The sequence below is a fragment of the Lathamus discolor genome, chromosome 5 (assembly GCF_037157495.1).
Source record: "Lathamus discolor isolate bLatDis1 chromosome 5, bLatDis1.hap1, whole genome shotgun sequence".
NCBI lineage: Eukaryota > Metazoa > Chordata > Aves > Psittaciformes > Psittacidae > Lathamus > Lathamus discolor.
The window spans coordinates 33,016,651-33,034,950 of record NC_088888.1 but is presented as its reverse complement, the minus strand read 5'-3'; the positions used below and the strand labels follow the sequence as shown (position 1 = coordinate 33,034,950).

At 35.3% G+C, this 18,300-nt stretch overlaps 1 protein-coding gene across 4 annotated transcripts in view; it reads right to left on the bottom strand.

The window, feature by feature from the left end:
- The window catches only part of SIPA1L2 (signal induced proliferation associated 1 like 2), a 148,029-nt gene that overhangs the window by 16,686 nt on the left and 113,043 nt on the right, over window positions 1-18,300 (bottom strand). For all 4 annotated transcript variants that reach the window (XM_065680267.1, XM_065680266.1, XM_065680268.1 and 1 more), the window contains 7 exons: window positions 18,173-18,256; window positions 16,538-16,641; window positions 16,029-16,132; window positions 12,788-13,176; window positions 9,221-9,445; window positions 6,556-6,709; window positions 3,548-3,767 (listed from right to left, as the gene is read on the bottom strand). In XM_065680267.1, coding sequence (XP_065536339.1) covers window positions 3,548-3,767; window positions 6,556-6,709; window positions 9,221-9,445; window positions 12,788-13,176; window positions 16,029-16,132; window positions 16,538-16,641; window positions 18,173-18,256 — 1,280 coding nt within the window. The remainder of the gene's footprint in view (window positions 1-3,547; window positions 3,768-6,555; window positions 6,710-9,220; window positions 9,446-12,787; window positions 13,177-16,028; window positions 16,133-16,537; window positions 16,642-18,172; window positions 18,257-18,300) is intronic.

The following is an 18,300-nucleotide window of genomic DNA, read 5'->3' as shown; positions in this document are numbered from 1 at the left end:
TTTTCAGTATTACCTAGGGTTGCCCAAAGTCTCCCTTCAAAGATGCCAGCCTGTTAAGTAGAATTTTTTATGGACATATGTTCACATTACTGTTAGAACAGTGAAGATGTGATCCCAGTAACTACTTTTCCCTTCCCTTTTGTTATTGAAGATAGTCTCATGTTCTGGTTTTCACTGTGTGAGAGTCTGTAACAAGCAACATATATACTTCTTCGGTTGCGCTGAATTACTGAATCAACAGCCTGTATTTGCTTACTGAAAAACTGACTTCCAAATTGTTCACTTTGCACATCATCGATGCACAGTGATGCTCTCCATCAATACTGCTTTCTATCAATGAGGTTAGTTTTGGATTGAAGCTAACTGTGGTTATAAGCCAGTTTTAAGATGGACTTACTTCTAATAACATAGCTACACACATGCAGTTGCGCTCCTGGCAACCTTTTCCCTATGGCATGTAAAAATCAGAGAACTTTCAGAAATTATATCATTGCAAAATAGTCCCTTCCTTATGACCTTCTTCACTGCAAGAATCCTGCACCTTGCTCCTTTCCTCACAGCACAGTAGAACATGCCAGTGTATCACTTGGGGCATTTTTTTCTTTCCCTTTTCTTTTTGTGCTTCATAATAGGAGTGGACCACAGTGCCTGCAATGTCAAACTACCTCCCTGTGTCTTCCTGGGCTTCCTACTTGTGTTAGTACACTAGTTCTGTATCAGTGGTTCTCACTGTTTTCATTCTTTTCCTGCTAGTTCAGCAGCCACAAATTTGCAAGATGAAGATAGATCTGTACCTGCAACTGCGTATGGCATGCTAGAATCACTCAGCATGAATAGCCCTGTCTCAGTTAGGGAACTGTTAATGTCCCCAAGGTAAAATTCCAGAGTTCTCAGCTACACGAGTCCACCTTTCTGCTTTAAGTTAAAAATAAGATAAAATGAAATAAATCTTCCTACATTTGTGCACTGTGTGCAATCAAGAGCACTCAACTGTCAGAGCTTGCATTTCAGACTTCACTGAAAGTAGCTCTTTTTTCACTTCACTTCCCTCAGTGATAAAATAAAAAATCCTATAGCTTCATTTTCTCATCTTCTTCCTACAGTCAACATCACACATAGTTGAGGTTTCTATATTTGCATGGCTGTTTTGTCTGATAACTCTGATTTCTCAGTAAACTGAAATCCTTCAAGGTTGCCTATTATGCTTTGGTTTTGATGCTGCCTTGCTTACCTATTAATCACACTCTTTTCCTCGCTAGAGGGGTCTCACGAGACTTGGTGCTGCCACAGTATTTCATGTACCCCATGCTGGGTAATAACATGCAAGAATGTATGTATCTGTCTAAAATTAATTCCAGCCAAACCCATGCTATTTCCACTGACTTCTGTACACATTAAACATCAGTAAAATTAAAATATTTTAAGATCACAAACATATGTATTTTACAAAAGCCATTACTATGACAGTTAAGAATCTTGGTATCTGAAACTGCCACCTCAATCTAAAATTATAGATATAAAAAAACCCTCTCACATCACCACTGCTATAGAATGCAATGATTATAAAAACCTTCCTAACAAGAGCCAAAAGTTAGTTTCTAGTATGAAGATACTAACCTTATTTTGAAAATAAAGGTGGGCAAGTCATGATGTGTTTATTTTCAGAGTGTAATTACAGCTAATCAATCAAAAGCCACCATCAAAGATACTGTATCACTGGCATTGAAAGGCACTTTTATAATACAAAACCAAGGCAGAAAACAGAGGTTGTATATGAAAATATCACTGTATCAGCTCCATTTTGACTGACAAGATACTAGTTTCATGTTTTTTCCCAGCTATGTGTATAAATACCTTTTCTGTATCTAAGCAGCAGCAAGAATGGAAAATAAGGTGTCTAAGACAGAACTAACACACAAACCACTGAAATTTCACTGCTGGAGAAGCAGTATACAACTTGAATATACACCATTAATTGCCTTGTGTCAATCTCCAGAACAAAAGTACGCTTACGGTTTGATGCCATTGCACAATTACCTTTACAAGAATGGCTCTAAAAACACGGCCTAACATAGTAAAATTAAAAACTACAGTCAGGATGCCTGATTATATATAACTCCCTCATAGACTACAAAATCTACCGAATTATTCTCAAATGAGACAAAATGGGTCTTCATTACCTATTAGTAAAAGCAAAGGAACTTTACATATTCAGTTTTTAGTAAAGAGTTTCATTCTGATAGAAGAATATTTTTAGAATAGCAAAAGGTACACCAAGCATGTATTCCCATCTGAAGCAAGAATTCAGCCCTTGTTTGTGATACCAGTTTAAAATTAACCAGTCATTAATGAACAATACTTGGCCTCATAGCTGAGACCACTATAACTAGAGAAGTGTTTTGTATATAAGGCTTACTTCTGAAAGTCATCGAGTGACTGCTGCTTCCTGAAGGACACAATGAATGACAGAGCCCTTTTTATTACTAAGTCATCTGTCTGCGTTCTCTCTGGACATGTGCCTACAGAAGTCCTTAACACTTTAAGAAATCCACCCACAGCTTCCTAAGTATAGACTTCATAATTACTATTCCTTTAAATTGTTCTACTGTTCTTCTGCACTGCAGTCAGCTGTGATGCAATATTAAAGTAGGTAACAAAAAGTGTCTTTTTTTTTAAACTGTCCCATTCCCTCCCCCCAAGATTGGGTGTCCTCTATAGGTCAGCCTAAAATAATTGAAAAGTAAAGAGATATAGCATTATCATAAAAACAATTCACTCTTAGTAAGTAAAAATATTGTTATGTAGCCTAAATATAGGTATTCAGATGTATAGATTCGAATTGTGGTATATAAGCATGCATTTTTTTTTTTATTTTTTTTTTTTTTTTAGTTTTTATAACAACAAACTTTAGAGTTCATCACTTCATACTGGAATTATTGCAAGGTGAGCATATAATAAAGATTTCACTTATGGAGACCTTGTAAGTAAAGAGACACCTTCATAAAACAGTTTTAACTTCGCACCCCAGACTACTTCTTTTTCTGACATTAATAATGAAGTGTTTTTTGCAAAGGTTTACTAATGTTAAAAAAAAAAAAAAAAGTATCAGCAAATTCAGTTTTGAAACTGGAGGCAACAATAAAAACTATTGCACATTTCCCTTTAAGATGCTACCAAAAGGATCATCTAAATAGAAGTTGTCCTGTTTAGCTGTTATTTGAATGTACGTAAAAATAAACAAAACAGGCCAGCTGGTTTTTATTAGGTCACCACTGGAAAATAAAATGGTAACAAGAAGTATCTTCAGACAAAAGTTTGTTGCCTGTCACCGGTCTCATGAAAGTATTTTGTGCAGTAAAGTGAATGCTGTCTCCAGACATGATAAATCTGTGTTGATCACTATGGCAAGCATAAGCACGTACCACTAACCAAATGCTCTTTCCAGGCTAACTAGAATGGTGACTTGACGTTTCATAATTTCTTAATATTTGGTGATTTGTTTATTACAAATATGCCAAACTCAGCAATGACAGCAACAACCACTTACTTCTCAGATTTCCTATTCCAGGAGTCAGGCCCATTCTGGGAGGCAACGTGCTGTGATATGGTGGAGTAGTGCTGAATAAGATATCATTTGGCAAGGCCTGGTCTAGCATTGAACTTCGAGAGCTAGCATATGAAGATCCTCTTCGGTTGCTACATATACTCTCATCAGATAAGGTACGATAAAGTGTCCTCCGTGGAGAAAGGTTTCCATAGAATGAAAACTAAATATCAAAATACAAAGTTATAAGAACACATATTACTAATTAAATAACTCAAGTGATCACATCCCATCATCAGCTCTTGGGAGTGTTTTTCTAGGCAGGCACTGTGGAATTCTTGAGCTAATACAGAAGATCAGAGTTTTGTTCCACAACATCAGATCTACTGGGGCCTCAGAAGAGTTACTGAATTGGATTTTCATATTTCCTCTTGATATTTTGGAACATATCACCATGAATGAATCAGATACTGTGTAGTTTTATTAATTCTGAATTGTTAAATGAAACCTCCATGGCCTTATGACAGCAATGTTTTCCAGAAATATATATAAGGTTACCAACTCTGTTAACATTTGTTCAAGTATATACATAGAACTGTTTGATTTTTGTTTGAAATGACTACGCTTTAATGTTAAACATTCTAAACTGACATATCCTGCCATGTAATTCACTGGATGACAAAAGTGATTTGAGACACTACAGCTCTCCAGATATCATGAAATAGCTTTAGAAAACAGGATAACAGAGTTAAGTGAAAACTGTTTATGCATCTAAAAAAGTTACTGAAACCACAACGAAGTATCTACAGGAAACAAAATGTTGCTGTACTCTAAAACTGTGCCATTTCACGTCATATGTCATTCTTCAGTACTGCAAATCCAGTTATTCTTCACGTCTACGTAGGTCAGTTATTGCCTTAATTATTTTAACTGGTTTGTCCTGCATATAACTATTTAATGTCCTGTCTTGTTTCCTTTCTAATTATGAGTTGCACACTCCTTATACAGAATATATGCTTAAGAGCAGTAGCTTTTTAAAACAGTGAATATTGCATAGAATTAAACAGATCTACATTGTTGTATTTCTGACAACTTGCTCACTGACGAATACTTCTACACCGAGTACACAGAAATGCTCAATCATGTCACAAGACACAGCCTTTACAAAATAATTTAATACACTTCATAGTGGTAGCTCAGGAAATCATCTATTTTGAGAATAATACAGGACATGCTCAATTGTTAGAATGCTTAACTACATCGCAGAGAAAATTAGGGGAGATATTCAGATTCCAATCTAGGAAAGCATCAAAATACTACATCAGTTCTAGTGATTTGCCTGAAACAGATATGGGCCATGGGAATAAACAGAACCTAAAACTTTATTTTAACACATATGTAAAATGAGCAATAGAACAGGCATAAGCAGCATCCTTAAATGACTGGATAGAGGACAAGAACAGCACCCTTAAATGAACGTATTTACAGCATTCTTCTGTAAGCAGTGATTAAAAATTACCAAAAGACCCTGAGTTTAATTAGGGACTACATTGGACAGAGGGTTAAAAACCTCTACCCTCTGAATCAAAGGGTCTCCAGTCCTCTTTCCTGGATATTCCCAGCAAGCATCTTAATGCAATTTGTGGCTGTTACTTAAGTCTCCTCAACATTATATTGCATCTTCTATCCATAAAGATTGTTCTCTAGCCATCCAAACATGTTGAATGTTAACTGCTGGAGCTTTACAGAGTTTCCCTTCAGAGTGCAATAAAAATGAACCATTACCTAGAGGGCTCATTATTCCCTCAGCTACACAGAAGGTAAAACAGAACCAAAAGAAAAAACGTGATTTGGTTCTATAGACTCTTACATATTCAGAAAAATCCTTTCTGACTTTTCTGTTAAAGGCAACTGATGTACCTCTGAAGGCATAATCAAAGACTATACTGCTGAGCCCTATGGCTGGGAAGCCCCTGCAAGTCAGGGCCCATAGCCCCATCTCACAGTGAGCTTTTGTTTGGGTGTCTTGCAAGGGGAAGGGGACAGTAATTTAATTCAGGATGGCACACTTCCTCAGACCTTGTTATTTCTTATTTAGGAAGCCAGAACCATTGACAGCTCTTGAAATCATCACAAAAAACTAATTATCAATCAAATTATAAAAACCTCTAGGACATTATTCATGAAAATTCGAACACATGTAATGTATACTTAACATTCTGCATGTTAAAAATACATATATGATCTGAATTTTAAATTCAGCTCTGCGCTTAAGAGGATTCCCATGTGTTACTTTTGTTCAGACATGATGATTATGCTATTTAGCACATTGTATAAACACGGTGGGTTAGGAGAGCATAAGAGTTAATAGCAAAGTGTGACAATTATCTCAAGTAATTTAATTGCTTTGTGCTTTATTCCACATTAAGCACAGAATTCAGAATCATTGAATACTTTGGGGAGTAGTGTATTTTAAGTTCTCTATCCACTTTTAAATATTACTGATTGTCTTCATACTATAAAGATTAGATGTATACTCTCCACTTGCAATTATGCTTTTTGAGCAGTTGCCACTGGTACCCACATAAAATCATGTTTCAGGCTTCAAACAGAATTGTTGGTACAGGGCAGGAGAAAGCAGGACACTTTTATTCATGTGCCTTAATATCATATTAGGTGTATAAATGTAGGCGTCCAATCCTGAAAATGTTACTTTTAACCTTTCAAATTATAATTAAGTTGCTCAACCTGCACTTGTTTCTGCTCAAGCTAAGCAAATATATATTTAAACAAATACCGTATTTAATGCATAATCATCAAACTAAAAATCATTTCCGTATTGTGGGATATTGTATTTTGGGACTTACGGTCAGAATTTATAACAAACCCATGGAATATACTTTGCTTATACAAAATGATACTGCCTTCTCTATACCAACTTGGGGAATACCAGAAATTCATTTCTAAGTTAACTTTATCTGAGATACACAGAGTTGAAGAAAGTAGCTAACCTTTCTTCGTCCCTCCTCCATAGGAAGGCTGTCTGGCAGCATCAATTTCAGAAAATCTTCTTTGGACAAGACTTGCTGGCTTTCAACAATAGCATTCCTCACAGAAGTTTGGAGTGGACTCGATGCAGACACAGCATCAATATCATCATACACTCTGTTGAGACAATTGGTGTTTTAGCAAGAGAAGCAAGAGTGCTCTTGGACTTGAAATACTGCATTCATTTTCTGTCACAAAGTAAAAATTGTTAGAATTCTCTGCTGACACAGCACACTTTTATTTAGAACATTTTTTTCTATCATTTTCTATTTATGAAACTGTGGGTCCAAAATAAAATTCTTAAACTACTGAAAAATTAATTTTAGGAATTCTAAAGAACAATTAAAAAAAGCAGAATGCTTGCTTTTCCTACTTTGCCTCATCCTGTTTTACACACCATACTTCTCTAAAGTTGTATTCATATCAACACTTACAATAGCTCATCACAAAACGTTTTAACTTTTACTTCCTTAGCAAACAAGAAAATCAGTATTTTATAGTGTGATAATGTATCCAGCATCACAATCTGCCAAAATTACTATGGTCATCAATGGCAATGTTTAAAGTGTGTAAGTGCATTGGTAATTGACTGTGCCATTTGCCAAGTGAATCAGCAATTTCGTAAAGCTCTTTAGATAAATAAAACAGCTGTCTTGTTTAACTACCAGCTTATAAAAAAAATCTATTTACAGTCAACAAAAGACTAAATGAATTATTATCTTTCAGCTTCCTTCCAGTGAGAGAGAATTTTAACAGGTTTAGTCTGGAAATGCAATCGAAAGAACTAGAGATTCCCAATCACACAGAACATACATTCGAAGTCATTACTTACTGCCAAGTGCAGCATAATCAGTGACTCTGTCTTCAGCAGAGAGGAAACAAGCTCTGCTACAGTAAAGTGTAATTCTCAGTGAATTATATCCTATAGTGGCACAACATTCAGCAATTGACCTGATTTTCATCATCATTGCTAATTAGAGATGTTAATTTATTTCAACATAATTATCCTCAGAGAGATATTTCTTCTCTGTGATGTATAGAAAGCTTTCCTAGAAAGAAAGAGGTGAAGCAATGCTGTACACCATGGAAAAATCTGAAAATATTTTCTGATATAGGAATTGTTGCCATATTAAATTCATTTTTTCTTAAATAGTACTAGCTCTTGAAGATACTAAGTTGCTGTGGCTTCAGGTTAAATACCAGGATTAATTTTTAAAGATTCCATTGAAAACAAAGAGATATTTTCATGAGTCTATCAACTTCTAAATGCAAAACCTTGTGGGAATCAACGGTTCCACCTTTTAAGTGAAAATACTACAACCGAACATTTTAAGCAATTAAAACACTTGGGGTGTATGCAAAAATGAAATCACCAGTACAATAACACAAAGAAACAAATAACCAAGACAGGAAGCTAGTAACATCATCTGCTTTTGAAAATTAGGAATTTAAGAGCTCACCTTTAGGATCATATTTCATAGCACACTCTAGTTTATATTTTTAAATGTGAACCTTACCATAAATATGCATATATATGCAATATGAGATATCAGATGCAAATAGCCCACTCCCATTAAACAAAGAGTAATCCCATATTAAACATTTGAAAATCAGATACTGCATGCCAATTTATGGAGATATACAGGGCTGACTGATTCACTGACAGAACTGCATGGCTTAAGCACAAAAAGAAAGCAAGGAGGTTATCTGAGAAGAAGAATTTGAAGCTAACAAACATTTAAAGGTTAGTTTTAAACAGCAGATTCAAACATTACTGCTGCAGCACTGGGAAAGCATCATCTCTATCTGTATTTAAAATACTGCTTCTTTGCCTTTAAGTGCAAGTCTTTTTCTTCCACCTAAGATGAACACATATCTCATGAACTATTTCTGTGTTAAGCTGTTTGTTAGAACTGCTCTGAGTATTTTTGTCTAAATGATACATGCTACAAAAATATGTAGTTTTAGTGAAGCCTCCATATTCTGTAGTCTCATGAAGAAAGTCAGATATAGCCACACAATCTTTTTCTTGTGGGGTCCTAACTAGCAGTTTGTATCTGTTCATGAAAAACAAAGTCAGAAAAAGATACCAAAGAACCACTGAAATATCCCCAACTGGCACTATTAAAAAAAAATTATCTACCATAGATCACTGCTATGTTTATGCTAACCTCCCTCACCTGTAATGTATTAGTCAACATAATTGGCAACAAGGTAGCAAGGTTTAATACAGAAACATTTGGAAGCAAACTTTTTTTAACTGAAGTTCATTTAGATTTGTCGAAAAGGTCTTTAAGACATTAATAAAATCGTAAATTCACAACTGTCTCCTAGAGATTCAAAATTGAAATTCAGGATGCCTGACACAGCCATACACACTTTCACCAACTTCTGTCAGCTTGCTTAATTTGACAGACGGGAAAATGGTGCAGCTGGATAGAACAGAGAAGACAGCATCCTGTGCAGTTACTGTCTTTTGTTTTTAATGTACCTTTGATACATAAAAGTACAGGAAAAAAAAAACCCCAAACATTTAAAAGTGAAGAATTTGTAATTTTTTATTTCTATCCTATTTTAAAATTTATTTTCATTGCCCTTCTTCCCCCAATAAAATTAAACAGCTCTTACTCATGGCACTCAGAAACTTCAGATTCTTCAGGTGTAGGACTTCCTTCTGATTTTTTCCATCCAATGACATATTTACTCACTGCTCCTTGTCTGTGATAAGGTTTTGAAACTGACCCGGAAATCTGTTGGCTACTACTCTGCGACACTATATAGACTTTAGAGGTGTCTAGGGAGCCACTCTTTTTAGAGCAATGTGTTGATGGGCTTCCTGAATGATGTGAGCCACTGAAAAAATAAAGACAAAAGCAAAAATGAAATCTGCCGTACAATAAATTAGAAATGCTTTGCAGCAATAATTCTGAAGTTTTTTTCAAGGTTAAAATCAAGGTAGCGATACTGGTACAGTAATTTTCTACAGAAAACTTCCACTAGACCAGGTTGCCGAAAGCCCCATCAAACCTTGCCTTTCATTCAGTAAATAATTTAATATTAATAGAAGTAAATTTCAGTTCAACAAAAAAAGTCTTCTGGATAATTTTAATAGCCTCTTCTATTATGAATAGCCTCTTCTATTTCATTAGAAGACACTAATGAAAGCTTTTACTGAAGACTCTCAAAATTATTTAGAATTAACTAAATCAAACACTTCCTTGAATGAATTTCTTTTTTTCATCTTGGAGGTGAAGTAAGCAAAACACTCAGAAACCAAGAGCCTTGCCTAGTATCAGAGGCTAGAACCGGAAGCAGCCTCTGCTTTCCTTGTAGGTTTACAAACACAAAACACAGTGCTGTCTTTGAATTTAATCCCAAAAGCACTGAACTAATTCACAGAGGACTAGAAAATGCTGCTGAAAGTGTATCAGACATCGGTACTTTGCTGTCCACGCAGTGTCAGGTAAAAGCAATGCACATGCATAGATGTCATTAGATCAAATTAAAATGCCTATTGTGGAAGGGAGTTGAATGAGTAAGGTAATACATTAATAATTTTGGTCACAGTTAGGATGCACATTTAATCTTAAACCAACTTTTTTTTCTCTCTTCTCTTCCCAAAAAATAGAAATGAGATTATGAGGTTTGCGGGGAAGAAAATAATACGAGTGACAAGCATTTTTGCTTGCTATCATTGCAAAGATGCAAATATGTAATGATGTGGTGCAAGAACATAATTCAGTTATGAAAAATTGAAATTTAAAGATGAAGCAAACACTGAAGCACAATGTAAAATACGTATCAGATAGACAGCAAGGACATCATCCCGAGGATTTCAGACTTTAATCTGTAACTTAGTTTCAGAAAAATTGAGCATCCAACCTCATTCTGTAGATTTTAAATAAGGCAATATTTTTGAAGTGAAGAAATAAAATGCCTATAAAAGCCTGGTTTTAGATAATGGGCTGAATGCAGCAGTTGGAACAAGCAGTATATATTTTTAGGATCCAAAAGATGTTCTATATAAGAAACAAAGCAAAACTAAAGGCAACAAAGCTAAGCTCTTTCTGCTACAGTAACATGAAGGTATTTGATAATTCATGTGCATAATTAATATAAAATAGGACAGATAAACCCATTCATAACAGAGCTGTGAGAGAGTGTTTTGCACAGCTCAAGTCAGTCTTGTAGTCTGACATACTGTTTCCCACAGCAGGTTTAATTCCGTAAATCTTATTCAGACACTATAGTATTAGTTTCCTCAGAGGGTTCTTTACTTAATGATGTTAGAGAATCATGCCAGTATCTTTCAACCAACAAACATCTTTCCTGTGCATTTATTTTATTTTTCAGTAAACAGAATATGATTTTAATAAAGAAATGTTGAAGTTATAAATCAATGACATTCCACCATTCTGTGGGCTTGTGTCTTGAAGTTTTACATTGTTTAGCTACTGCAGAACAAGTTTACTATTTAATATTCACAAAATAATAATGTATGAATTCCTCAATAGTGTTAGAATTCCATTATTGAAGAAATACAAACTCAATGTCTGACCAGTCAGAAAATATATATAGGATTCAGTAGTAGATATCACATGCTTAAATGTTAACTCAACTTTCTTATGTTTATTAGAACACGTCAATATTGCAGCATCACAGCAAAATGAGATATCTTTAATAATGGATGTCTGTGGATGCTGTATAGGTGATGCCAGGTTTAAACTCAACTGCAAAATTATCACTCCAATGTAATTTGAAGGATATGTAATCAAAGTTTAAATAAAAAGGTTGGGTCACATAAATCTTATATTTTTCTAATGTAAAAGGATTTGGCTCACAAATTAGAAGGGGACCATTTAAAAACACAGCTATCGCCAAAGTAGAATTGGGCAATCCTAATCTGAGTCTTCATCTCAACAGTAATTACTCCTTTGGAAATGCCTAGGTAAATTCACTTAAAATCTGATTTTTTTTTTTATAATTGTTCATTATTCCATAAAAAGTTGCTTCCATAGAAGAGAGCAGCGGATTACTTAATGGCTCCTGGCACTTAAATATGACAGCTGCCACATATATGATGAGAATACACATTCTAGCCATTAGAAATCTATTTCAGCTCATTATGATGAAGTCCTAGAAAAAACAGAGCTAATTTCTGGCACTTTCGAAGTATAGTATATAAAGTATATAAAGGCACTTTAGAAGTACAATATATAAAATTAAAACTCAAAACATACAAAGCAGAGTAAATCTGGAGCTTCTGCATTATCGTAGGGGTAGTAAAAACTTAATGTGAAAGCATTTACCTAGTTTTCACAGTAGTCTGTACTATTTTTTGTAACTTGTGAAAAAAGTATCTAGAAGTCTGCCTAAGTATACAAGACTAATTCACTTATGTCAAGCATACTAAGAAGTAAGGTTAGAAGTTACTATTTGGTTATTTTCCTGTGTTGATTGACATTGAAAACAAGAAAATCAGAAGCAAATAAATACAAAGAATTTTCTTCCATCCTTTACAGAATAGAAACCTTAACACATAGACCAAAGGTTCAACTTCAAAGTCACCATAAAATGGGAACTGGTAGATAAAGGCAACCAGCTGTAAAAGTGCACTTTCAAAGTTTGCTTTACAACAGTTGTTACCATACGGACATTCCATTGGTAACAAAAAGAAGAGCTGAAAATGAACCAGAAATTCAGTTCAACAAACAAAATTGTGAAGCACACATCACATTAATGCAGATTAGGGAGGATGTTATGTAATGCAGTTTCATTATGTGTAAAAATTGTATATTACTATTTGTAAAAATTGTTCATTGCAGGTTTTTTTTTATTTCTCTCAGCTTTAACTCCCAAGTAATTTGTTACACTGTACCAAAACAAAAAAGTATTTCAAGTAATAGGTGCGAACTTCATTTTTACCCAGGGATGTTTCCAAACTTTAAAAGCCTAAGCAACGTGCAGAAGGTCACATATAAGTTTCCATCAGATTTGGGAGAAGGGCTAGGTTTGCTTTTTAAGCACGCATGAAAAAATTGCCTGAAAATTGCTCAAATAGGCATTTAAATACAATCAAAAAATCAAAATCAGTGAAGCGCACTTTCAAAGACAGGTAAACAAAATAACAATGTAAAAGAATTCTTTGTATGTTAATCTATAGTCCAGAAACCCTAATTTATAAGAAACACATACCTGGAATGAGAAGAGATCTCACTTAGGTCTCCCATACTGCCTTCAGCTGTATGACTGGCAGAAATAGCAGAGGCATAGCTATGAACAGCATAGATTTTAGCTGGATCATCATCTGGCCCAGCAGTTTCAGAAGACTCAGTCCACTGCTCACTACGACAATGTACTCCAGACCTGCTGCCAGCAAGGTGCAAAGGAGCCAGAAGAGGAGCAGGCATGCAGGGAGCTGTATCGATTCCACTGTCAGTAGAAGCCCCCTTTATATATGTTAATCCAAGCAGCTCAGGATCCATCAGATCTCCAGAACCAAAGTGTTTTTCATCACTGTTACTGGATGTATTACTGGATAGGGTGTTGCTGCTGGAGTGGCTTGAACAGCTTTTGTCTCCAATCTTAACAACAAGAAAACAAACAAAAAAAGACCCTTCTCAAGTTAAATAGTAAAATATTTATTTTATATAAATTACTCAATTTGTGCCATTCAAACACCCTTTCATATTTCTTACAGTATACTATAACTGCAAAGTATGAAAAGAGATAATTATACCACTAGTTTCTATGAAACGAATTGCACAGCTGGATAGATACATTAAAGGTTGATGTCACCGCAAGTAAAAAGCTCTAGTTCCATCTTCCATGGCACATCTTGGAATCGCACTTGAATTTTCTGATGATAAGACCTGCTTAACATCCATAAAATTGCATTTCTGAACAGCTAAAATAAGTATTTGTTAAAGCTAGAAGCATTGGCAATTATTTGTTTAAACAAGTTCTATTGCAAATCTGAGAAACACAAAAGGCTGAATTATTGCTGGCTTTTTCTCAGTGTGGGTGAAATATGCAGCTTATTGGATCAAATCCAATTGGATGTGTGGATAGCTAAACTGAAACCAATTGTGATTTATGTGTACCAGATAAAAGTAACTTAACTCACAGGGCCCTAATCTAAGCATGGCTGTTGAAATGGAATAATTATGTCAGGCATTTGTATCAATAAAGTTGGGCAGTTTTAAGATTTTTGTATGTGTGTGCCTTTTTTTTTGTTTTTTAAAGATATTTTAGGTAGTTGGATTAATTTATCTATATGACAGAGCAGCCAGAATAAGGGCAGATGGACTTCTATTAGGTAGAATATAAATGGGAAGGCTGACAAACTTTTTTATGAGATCCCCCTCATATAAACATAGCTGCTGCTCACACATTAAAGCAGTTAGACAAGGCAGCCTTTCCAGAAATGATACTTCTATTCCATATGGAAATTAGCAGGCCTTAAAATCTGTGAAAATTATTTTCCAAAAAAAAAAAAGGGGGGGGGTTATTTGCATTCATTCTAACCTTTACAAGATGGCTGTTACCTTAAAAACAATGGAACAATTGATAAAAATACAATGAGCAGTGTTTTCGGGGAGAGACTTTGAGAAAGGTATCTGGAGAAAACACATGTCACTTCTTACTGTAAGTGTAAAATGGAGCCAAAGTGGAAAGAAATGGGGAAAGGGGGCTCAAAGGCATAAAATTAGTCTCAGAAGACATATTCCACATATGAACCTTCCCATAAATTTCCTGTATGCTGCTGAATGTATATGTTTAGGCACCTTCCTGATCCTGTAAGCAGCAGAGAAACTGGAAGACAGCTAGTGACAAGAGAAATCGTGAACTGCTCAAAGTTCTCTGGGGCCATAGCTTAGATGAATTTATTCATTTCCTTGTGCTCCTCTCTCTCCCCCCAGAACCAAAACCAACAATCAAAAAACATCTAACCCCAAAACCCAGCAGGAATATGGTATTTATCCCAGGAGAACAGAGAAAGCTTAAAGATAGCCAGTGAAATACACCCCTATCCTTCTTTCCCCAAATTAATATAGAAAAATATTAGTCAATATTGATATTGACAATATATTGATATAAATATTAGTTAATATTGACATTGACAGCATAGACTTTTTCTAATGGTTAAATATTTTACAGAGCTCTTGTACATTTGTTGTAGCCCTTGTGAACTTACTGGCTGGCAGAGTATTATGGCAAACAGTTGAACAGAAAGTGGATGCACAAGAGAACATTACAAGGTCCTTTACAAGGCAATCACTTTTTTTTCTGTTTTACTGCATCTAACAACAAAATAGCCTCATTTTATTTGTATTATCTTTGTAATAATGCTGGGTCTTACTTTACACAATACAGCTCTTTTGCAACTGCACTACACATACGCATATGCAGACAAACAAAAACATGAGCCCGTTATGAGATTTTCTGTTCAGATCTCCACCATCATAAAAGCAGGAGAGCTGCCGTTAGTATAAAGCTCTGACTGAAGTTAAGCAAGCTCATCACGTCAACTTTGATATCAGTGCTCTGTTTAACACTGATTGTTACTTTACTGGGTCTAGCTGTCAAGTTTGACTTAAGGTAAATGGGGGTATTTTCGTCTTCATGTACATCACTCTACAGCATGATTCTGTTTATGATAACTTTTTGAGAGGTATCAAGCTAGATTCTCATAAGGTATCAATGTACATAAGATGAGAAACTGGCCACATATTCTTATCAATATAAGTCTTCAAATGATGAAGTTTCCTACTGCATAGAGCAGGTTTTTCCATGCAATAAACACACAAAACCCAAATAAACTGTATATATCATTACGTAATGAGGATTTTGCCATTACTGAAGACAAGGCACTGACCTAGGTAGACGACAAATCTGTTCAGCACTCCCAACATAAACCCTAAATGTTTATAGTGCTTACTGATAATTACACTAAGTAGGTATTTCACACAACATGACAAGGGGTATCTTGAACAGTTGTTTAGGGTTTTTTAAAGGATATGAAATACTTTACAGATTAAGCAACCAGTATAAATGAAGCTGAAAATACAGAACTGAGCGTAGACTATATCAGCTCTATCTCCTCAGCGCCCCAGACCCAAGCCCTCTTGGAGTCCTTAGTTTATAAACACAGATTAAGCATACTCAATTCACCTCACACTTAGGTGAGCACACTCTTTGCCCCTCAAAATACAGTTTTCTTCATAAATTACTGAAATGTATTTTTAAGATTTATTTCTTTAGGTCCAGGGTGGGGCTTTTTGGTCTTTGGTTTGGGGGTTGGTGGGGTTTTTTTAAGAGTTTTGAATGACTCTCTGCCCAGGCTGGAAGTCAAAACACAGAGCTTGCACCAGTTACTAAGAAGGAGCAAAATGGCTCCTGGTAAACCCAGGACACTTTCAAGTAAAAGACTTACATGTGAAAGCTTGTTTGGCGACTCCTTGCCACTGCCTTCTTTCTGTAAAGCCCGGTCTTTGTAGGAGCTCAGGACTTTGGTTGATGGTGCATGCCACTTGGTTTCTGCCATAAATAATTATGTTTTAATTTCTCAATGTTAAAAAGATGAGTATACTTGCACAAAGAAAAAAGGTACATGGCTTAGCATCAGGTTTCAAACCTGTACACTCTTTGGAATCAGAAATGTGTATCTTTGCTTTATTTCCTAAGATTTAGTTTTTCAATGATTATTAAATGAAGTTCAACCTGCTTTTCTATCATTCATGAGGCTTTCTGAAGTTCAGGAGTAGTTTATTCCAAGTGTCTAAATATCCCATACCTTACTCGTTTAGACTGTCTATAACCGACCCTGCTTCCACTGCTGTATTACATGCTTTTTGCAAATCAAACCTCAGAAGGTGACTGCACTTCAATAGGCACTGCATTGTAAAGAACATTTATTTTTAAGATACTGTGGTTCTGTATTACCAGAATGTCTAGTTCCTTCCAAAGTTTCCTCTCGTTCTCTGCCTCCTTCACACTCCAGTGAGCCTGAACCTTGGTGATGTTCATGGAGCAAAGGGGACTGGCACCTTTTAAGGTAAGCAGAGAATTAGGCTGTTTGTTTTTTATCCCTGGAAAACTAGTTACATGCTGAACAACACCACCTTTTCTTTTCAAAGCAAATATTTTATGATTTGTTTAAACAATCAGCACCCCCACACACCAAGCAAGTATAGTAACATTTCCAAAGATGGCATGGGAATATTTACATGCAATTTTTTCAACAGTGCACTGTTGTATTTTAAGTGTGAACAGCACAAAATGACACTGAACTTCAAGAAGAAATGAATTCTTGGGGCTATACTTCCAAAGGTTATATCATGATATAATCTTCCAAAGGTTTTTGCAACGAAGAAATGTGACAGTGTATACTGCCTTATGAAGTAAGCCCCGCACAAAGTAATTCTTCAGTTTTGCGTGTTTTCACACTTGGAACACATAAGCTACTACCAGACCCATTGCTTTGTATCGTATTGCAAAAGTTAACATTATTTCACAAAGCAACACACCAAAACCAAGGCTGCTTTTAGAAATAAGTGTGCTGGCAAAATGACACAGAATGCATCATAATGTGTTTACTGTCAAAAAAATTGCTATAGTTTTATTTGAATTATTAGCATCTATTTAACTGCCAGAGATTTCAGTGCGTATTCTGAAATTTCTCGATGAGTCTCCAAGATATTGCATGCATATCTGTTATATCATGCTATCTGCTATATCTTACCCACAAACAGCCATGCCAAAGCAATATTAAGCTTACAGACAAGGAGTCAAGCTGATGTTTTCAATATTCACATTTTTTCTGAAAAGTAGCTTCTGAAAGCCACATGGCAAGTCTGGAATGCTTTTATGTTATGCTATGTAGATACTGCCATAGCTCAACATTTTATAACAGGAGTGTTTTCGCCAGCTATATTTATACAACAAAGTGATAAATTTAAAGTAATTTAGAACAGATGTCTCTCATAATATTCTTACAACATGGACTGTATATGGGGATAATATTTTACACAGATAGCTAATTTCTCCAATTTCAGAACCAAGGGATTAATAGGGATGTAAAAGAACTATCTATATACCGCAACACTCTTTTAGGGAGAAGAGACCTCTGAAAGAGTGCTACTTCTCTGAGGAGAGATGCAACAGAATGGATACCACTGGAACAAGCATAGTAGGAAATAAAACCTTTGAAGACCATAAAGATAATTTTTTTAATCAAATATCCTTCCACTGAAGTAAACGGAGGAGATACTATTATTTTATTCCAGTTCTGAGTTATCTGAGTTACTCATCAACTTATGGCCTGTTCCTGGGAAAACAAACCTCAGAACTGCTTGTTATTTACCTGAATTGGAAAATAAAAATTTGGTCCTAAAGAGTTAAAGCAGTATGACTTTAAAATGGCTATATTAAAGATCAATAAACTCGTAAGTCTTAAAATACACTAACAGAGTTTGCAAACATATCTAAGAAATAAAACATCCACATACATTTTGCTTCTTAAAGAAGATGCATGAGAACTATAGCAAGATTTAAAAAAAATAAAAAAATCACCAATACCCATCATATCCCACTTGCTGTCTCCACTGGCTGCTCCCACTGGGTCCTGGGTCACTGGAGGAGGACTGGTTGCTTGGAGAACTTCTGTAATGTTGACCAGAGTCATTAACAGTGTACTGAGATATTCA